This window comes from Monomorium pharaonis, chromosome 1, assembly GCF_013373865.1.
Source record: "Monomorium pharaonis isolate MP-MQ-018 chromosome 1, ASM1337386v2, whole genome shotgun sequence".
Taxonomy (NCBI): domain Eukaryota; kingdom Metazoa; phylum Arthropoda; class Insecta; order Hymenoptera; family Formicidae; genus Monomorium; species Monomorium pharaonis.
Genome location: NC_050467.1, coordinates 717,720 through 725,000, shown reverse-complemented (window position 1 = coordinate 725,000; position 7,281 = coordinate 717,720). Strand labels below are relative to the sequence as shown.

General features: G+C 35.7%; 3 protein-coding genes and 1 non-coding gene across 5 annotated transcripts; 1 reads left to right on the top strand and 3 right to left on the bottom strand.

The window, feature by feature from the left end:
• Positions 1–89: 89 nt before the first annotated feature.
• Positions 90–2,803, top strand: LOC105827795 (DNA polymerase delta subunit 2). 2 transcript variants are annotated; one of them, XM_012665919.3, is made up of 7 exons: positions 90–436; positions 544–739; positions 818–1,119; positions 1,185–1,401; positions 1,472–1,709; positions 1,767–2,080; positions 2,158–2,803. In XM_012665919.3, the coding sequence occupies exons 2-7, from the start codon at positions 571–573 to the stop codon at positions 2,280–2,282; spliced, it is 1,365 nt and encodes a 454-aa protein (XP_012521373.2). In that variant the 5' UTR covers positions 90–436; positions 544–570; the 3' UTR covers positions 2,283–2,803. The 2 variants fall into 2 exon arrangements, with proteins under 2 accessions (XP_012521373.2, XP_028047859.2); XM_028192058.2 differs by lacking the exon at positions 90–436 and having other exon boundaries at positions 571–739; positions 1,788–2,080; positions 2,158–2,300.
• Positions 2,731–4,610, bottom strand: LOC105827803 (class A basic helix-loop-helix protein 15-like). The gene is made up of 3 exons (XM_012665936.3): positions 4,004–4,610; positions 3,597–3,840; positions 2,731–3,398 (listed from the first exon to the last, which is right to left on the bottom strand). Exons 2-3 carry the CDS (start codon positions 3,822–3,824, stop codon positions 3,081–3,083), a joined length of 546 nt encoding a protein of 181 aa, XP_012521390.1. The 5' UTR covers positions 3,825–3,840; positions 4,004–4,610; the 3' UTR covers positions 2,731–3,080.
• Positions 4,611–4,924: 314 nt separating this feature from the next.
• On the bottom strand, positions 4,925–7,185 carry LOC105827800 (2-(3-amino-3-carboxypropyl)histidine synthase subunit 1). The gene is made up of 4 exons (XM_012665928.3): positions 6,438–7,185; positions 6,071–6,378; positions 5,619–6,002; positions 4,925–5,172 (listed from the first exon to the last, which is right to left on the bottom strand). The coding sequence occupies exons 1-4, from the start codon at positions 6,748–6,750 to the stop codon at positions 4,945–4,947; spliced, it is 1,233 nt and encodes a 410-aa protein (XP_012521382.2). The 5' UTR covers positions 6,751–7,185; the 3' UTR covers positions 4,925–4,944.
• Trnaq-uug lies at positions 7,047–7,118 on the bottom strand. The gene has a single exon. It is a non-coding gene; the product is annotated as a tRNA-Gln (tRNA).
• Positions 7,186–7,281: the final 96 nt, after the last annotated feature.

Here is a 7,281-nt window from a genome sequence, read left to right as displayed (position 1 = left end):
CAAAAAATCTTCATTTATATAAATATCTCTTCTAAGAGAGACTTTTTAGTCTCTAATTTTAAAAAATTAATTTAAAATGTGTGAAAAATTATAGTATTTTTTTTAGAAATTTCACACATATAATATATAAATATAAAAAATTCTTTAAAATGTTATTGCTGTTTTTTCATCCTCTCTCATGCAATTAATGACCAATTGTGAATATTGGTCACGTTATTCAGAAAGAGACAATATTGTCTGTACTTTCTGTACTTAAAATAAGACAGACATATATAATTGTGGAAAAAGGAGAGAGATGGTGCAAGGTGCAGAACAATTTAAAAAACGAATGAGCCTATCTACACTTTCTACACTTTACTGCACAGTGACAGCATAATCATATGTTTCTTTCAAAACGAGGAGCGAGCCTCTCATCACGCGCGGAAAACAATGAATGGTACGCTTCTTTAAACATTCTTTTTTTTATAATTATCTTCAATTATCTTTGATAACAATCGTCCGTGATCTTATTGCATGATAAACGTGATTTCGGAAAAATTTCAGAAACGAGTTGAAACTTACTGAAAGGGAATGGAAGTCGACGATCCGCGTGAATACGATCGAAAAATTGTCTCCTTCCAAGACCTCGGTAGGTTTAAGTTGACAGAGAGGAAATATAACGACGATTCTCTTAACATTTATACAGCGAGGCTAAATGACTTGCGGGAGGATACATTACGCAGAGCGAAACTAAAATGGAGTAAGCCATGTGTGTTTGTACACCCGGTATCTTTTCACATTGCATTATCTACGTTATTCCATTTTACGTATGTTGCAGTCAACCATTCACATGTGGAGATTTCACGCCTGACCCTAGAAAGCCCAGGGCAGTCTTATATTTTGGTAGGGGTGCTTTACAAGGATCAGAGGCTGAAATCCTCCTTGCTGCGCGACCTCAGCAAGGAACTGCAGCTGGAACCTCAGCCGAGTACCAATTACGCATCGGTCAACGACAAATTATTTCTGGAGGATGAAACGTTACGTGTGAGATTAGTGGGAAACCACTTGAACATACAGGAAGTAGTCACAGGGCTCGTGTGTGCGGTACTCGGGCATGAATTAGACAACGGAACATTCTGGGTAATACTTGCATAGTTGGTCTATAAATATAAATCCAACTTGCTGATATAAAACTTCGCTCTTAGGTAGAGGATTGGTGTTTTCCAGGATACAACCCGAATCCTTCCAGTACGAGCAGCTCGTTGGTAGAAGATGGGAAAATTCTATTAGTGTCTGGATTGGATCTAGTTAATAATACAGATGAACTTAGTTTAGATTTATTCTCGGAATGGATAACTGGAATGGCGGGATACGCTAATGCACAGAAAGAGGAAGCAGGAATTGCCAGAATTATTATCGCTGGTACGAATCGTCAAAATGTTAATATCTGCTGATATTGCCGACAACATTTCATATATAAATAATTGCGTAGGAAACACTATTCGTAGTTCCGCGAAGATATACAGTCACAAAGGCTATCATGAGATCAAGTCGCACGATCAGCTTAGGATCAAGGAGGACATAATAGCGATGCACAAACTCGACACTTTTCTCAGCAATATCCTTCATTGCTGCTGCGTCGTGTTAATGCCAGGAGAATTCGATCCCACTTGTAATTACAGCATGCCTCAGCAGCCTTTCCATCCATGTACTTTACAGAAATCAGCTAGGTAACAACGATACATTTAAACTTTGCATCTGTCAAGTTTTTCTTATATATAATTTAGATGTAATATATATACATACAGATTTAAAAGTATGCATGGTGCGACTAATCCTTGGGTTGCAAACATTGGGGGTCGGATTGTGGCTGGTTCCTGTGGCGGACCGATCATAGACGTTATGAAAATCGCTGGATTATCTCAGCTGTCTTCGTTAGAATGGCTGGAGCGTACATTAATCTGGAGGCACTATGCTCCAACTGGTCCTGATACGCTTCCGCTTTATCCTTTCTTCAAAAACGATCCATTCGTTATGAACGAATGGCCGGATATATATTTCGCTGGAAATATGGATGAATACGATACAAAATTAGTTACAGGTAGGAATCTTTTTTTTATCTGATTTGATTATCAACTTTTGTTTGTACACGAAATAATTCACATATGTCATGTGTAGCTGACGAAGGGCATGTGGTGAGATTGATTTGCATTCCAAAATTCTCGGAAACAAAAATAGCGGTGCTAGTCAATTTACAAGACTTGACGACGCAGCCTATTTCGTTCGGTAATGGGCTGATATAATTTGTACATAAAATAATTGTTTACTCTATATTATATTATTGCAATGAAACTCTATATCATTGCATTGAATAACGCAATGTTGTATATCTCCACTTAAGGGGAATATAAAAGATTAATGTAAAAATTTAATCAAGAATTTTTCAAATATATAATTAAATTTATTTATCTGAATATATGTTATAACATATATTTTATATAATAAATATATATTTATTTATTATAATTACGTAGCCCGCGTTTGTCATTACATATATAATGACACATTACCTAAACTTATAATAAAGAATAAAAATATAAAAGAACATAATTTCTTATAAAGTTATAACAAATAAGATATAATTTCGTAAACTATTCGCTATGCAAAAGCCTATAAAAATTATATAGTTTTTAAATTTCTTCACACATATACATATAAACATTTGTAATAATACAACATTTCTCTAAATAATCCTTTCTGTACATTGTTTATTATCGAAAAATAATATAATGTTACAGATGAAATAAAATACTGTATAACATTACTATAAATATTTATATAATACTTTTTTTCATTCATTTCTGCGATGAATATTATCTTTCTTTGGCACATATAGTTAATATTTTCTTAGATTATTACATCAGTCATAAGATACACCGTTAATTTTGACTTTGCGTTAGACTTGTACAGACGTATTGGATATTGAAACTTTTTAAGACGTAAACGCACGCACAATTAAGGAAGGGAAGACTAATCAAAATACTATTGGAGATCTTAATTCGTACTTTATCTTGTATCGCTTAGTACCGCTTAGTAACTTTTCAGAGGCCTGTAACATTACCCTGATCCTTCTCCCATCGCGAATGATTATTTTGATAAAAATTTTGAGTCTCCAAACTGCAGGATTTGGAGGCAACGGGAATGTTGACGCGAACGGTAGTCGATTCCAATCGCTGTTCGCTGTTCGACGAATCTTGATGTTCAGAGTCGTTTGTCTGCTGATCCTCTGAACGCTCCTCGCTTCTCATAGCACATATTACATCCGTAAGGGCCACTATATAATTTTTAGCCAGTGTTAATGTCTCAATTTTCGAGAGCCGCCTCTCTTTGGTAACGTGTGGAATTACTTCACGCAAAGACTAAAAAAAAGAAGAATATTTACTGATTTGTTTTACAAAATTAATACTTAAAACATTATGTATTTGTACATTAAAAAAAAATTAGATAAATATTTATTATAATAAACATTTCTTTATGTAATAATCCTTTTATGATTATATCTTTTTTAATTTTTATATATTTTTAAGGTGTCACATAATAACAATAAATTTATGCACCTGAAACGCATCGTTCAAGCTGTGCATTCGCATGCGCTCGCGTTCATTGCTTTCCAGCCTCCTGAGAGTTCTCTCCCGTGCTGTATTTCCTCTGGAGGGCTTTGACAATCTCAATCCCGATGATTCGGTTCTTTTTGTCGTTCGTCGCAGGCTCCTGCCACCCTGCGACGATTCCGTAGTCCAAGTTTTTGTCTCCCAAGTATTTTCATTCGTTACCTTAGACCGCATAGTATGTTCCTTTCTTCTAATAAAGTAAAAATTAAATTTTACTGATTATAATCTTTAGACAGAATCTTTGATATCTCTATTTGTTATTTTTAAATCGTCTAAGCAAAGAGAATTGGAGTAAGAATCTATTTTAAAAATTAGAGATATAAAATTGACACTTGACATTTTCTGTGACTTACTTTTTACCAATGTCGACGATCGGATCGTTGATTAATCGATGTAAAAGATGATTTGCGATTTTACTTTCACAATTTGTGCTACGTTCGTCGATTTAATGCATTTTAATGTAGAACAAATGTATGACAACTCACGTTAAGATTTTTCCAAAATTTGAAACCGTAAACTGGGCGCTCCGCGTGTACTTGTTGAGCCACGCTGGAACGACGACTGACGTCGCGACGCCGGGGTGCGGCCGGCGCCGCCTTCCACCCCCAGTATTTTGTCATGTACTCTGTGCTCTTTTTCTTCACTAATGTCGATCGTTTTATCATACATTCATCGATATACTTCATCCTCATACACATGCATGTTTTATAACAATATAGAATAATAAACATATTTCGATATTCAAAGTAATACTCTCTGATTGATAACGTTCTGATTTGTATAAATTATTAATTACTTGGTAACTTACGTTCATTTTTTCTACGGAACTTTTTATATAATCTCGTCGATATGCTCTCTAAACAAGTTGAAATAACAATATATATATATATATAAATGTGTGTAATGTACGTTTCAATGTTTCCTTTCCAATAGTAAAAAGCGAACGAAAAAATCGAAGAGTCGCGAGGGTTACGCTTTGTACACCCTATAGGTACAGTATTCCAGTGTCTATGTGTGAGCGCGGGCTACAGGTGGGCGTATGACGTAATTCGCCCACGCGGACCCTCCTATCTGCCCATTATCGCTCCGCTAGCAACAACTTAGGGATGACGGGGGATTTAATATGTACAGTTCTTGAATGCACCTGCTCAAATTTACAGCCACGTCTAACGAAAGATTTATTAAAAAGCAAACTGATGTGATTGTAAGGGAAAACAAGGAGAAAAATACTTCCATGTGGTTTAACGGGTTAACGATTTCATGATAAACTTGAATTATACGATAATCGATTCCTTTATTTATCCATTTTACATTTACCGCAGCAGGCATCAGTCTTTTCAAATTCAGATTCCTTGTGATTGGCGGTCCACGGCCCAAGACTAATTGTAGCGTAGAAATCCATAGGATACGGCCGATCTTTGTCGAAATCTGCCATTCTAAGGGCAACGGCACCTTCGTAGGGTGTGAGAAACGGTTTCTCGAACGCAGTACCCCAGTCAATGCTCAATCGTGGACACGCGACCTTAAATAAAATATATTGACATAATTCAATATACCAATTTATTGGAATTACAAAATTCATTATACCAATTTGTTCAAATATTTTCTTTCTTTTCTTTTTCATAGTTCTTATAATTATATATATATATCTTTTCCCATTGTTCAAAATTATGAAAAATTGCGAAATATATGTTCAATCATTTTGAGGATCTTTTTTAAAAAAAATTGGGAAGAATAAAACCCTTCGAAATACTCGAGTTTTTCTTAATTTTGAACTTCCAAAATTCCAAAAACAGACTTTACATTTTGTATACACATTTCTTAACTTAAAAATTTTTTACTTAAGTCAATTTAATTAATGTAATAATACTAAGAATGAGTAAAGGGAAACAAAAGTAAATTTTTTATAAATTTATAAAATTGTTTATAAATTATGGATGGATGTATTTCTTTCATGAGAGATCGTACTTGTATGAAAGCGTCAACATCTTTGAACAGCTTAATTTTGTCTGGGAATATCTCTGACAGCAATATTACGACGTTTTCCTTCCCTAAAGCCTCAAGTCTATTTTGCAAAGTTCTTAATACACTAGGACTGCCCTGCCTGCCCAAAGTGCTAAGCACTAAAGCATATTTGTCAGTTTCTATAGCACGCTGTATCGCATCGTGCCTGGTCTTCAACATTCTCTCGTGATCGTAAAACTCTTCAGTCAATTTCTTTGCATACGGATCGTACTTGAATGCCCTCAGCTTAGGATTAGCAATCATAGCAGCCTCCAAATGAAATCGACCGTCCCCGATATAGATCACCGCATCGGCGCAGCGAACTTGTGGTGCTGTGCATCCTAAAATCTTTAAAAGTCATTGTTTCTACCATGCTGTATTAATTGTCAAGAATACCAACTAAGAACGTATTGTACTTCTCCAGGACTAAGTGGCTTGCTCTGTGGCACTGAAACTTCGTAACCCTCTCTTCTCAATTCCGCTGCTACTGCTGATACCGTTGTGGCAAACTGTATTGTACTGACTAGCGCTATCTTTGTGGTAATTGGTAGAGTGACTTTCAGGCAATCCACGCAATGCGAAATGTCAATTTTTATGCTAACAAACACGTAAAGCACCTTGATACCGGCAGTCTGATCCACGGGTATGAGACACGAATGTCCGTAGTGGATCAGAAAGTCTGCATCCAACGCTCGTGTTATGTAATCGTCCACACAACAGGCACCTGTAACAAACATGATTATAAAGTACTGAAAGTGTTTTGGATCACTTAATTAATCTTACCATAGGTGACATCGGCCATAATGACAGTTTCCGCCTCGGTAAAGTCTTCAATGATATCAGCAATAGTTGTGGCATACATCAGAAGGCCTTCTGGCATTTGAAGCACGACTCGCTTCGCCTTGGCCTCTCTGATTCTCCATATTGTCTTATGTATCTCGAAATCATAATTCGCAGGTAGAGCTGCTATGGCAGAATTCAGCAGAGAATTGTTCAGGAGCTCTTCGGGAATCTTGCTGGCTCTCATGGGAGCTTTGAAAACTTTGCGAACAGGCTTCGCCTTGATAATTACCACGGAATCGCTCTGCTCGGCCATCCCTTGATCTTTTCTCGCAAGCAATCGAATTCTCAAGAATACTTTAGCACGTGGTTTATATAAACGTATACATAAATTGCTTTTTACGTTAGAGACAAGTAAAAAGCCTCGAGTTAGAGGTTAAGATTAGGTTATGGACAGAAGTAAACATGTGGATGAATTGCAAAACGTTTCTCGACAATTTTTTAACAAACTTATTACGCGATACAACGAGTCGCAGATTTTAGCGCAAGTGTGTTTATGAGTGAGAAATAAAAAAAATTTTTTTATTGAAATATTTAAAAAAAATATCGACCAGGTCCCACCGAGATTTGAACTCGGATCGCTGGATTCAAAGTCCAGAGTGCTAACCATTACACCATGGGACCGTTCTGACAGAAGTTCTCTATATTATTATCTTTACATGAATGTGTACAACATATTATTTTTTATAAAAAAATTAATTTAATATGTATTTTGTACCAGGCTTTATTCTCAAAAGAAATAATCTTGAGAATTTTTTATAGACAATAAGCAATGTAAATTAATTAT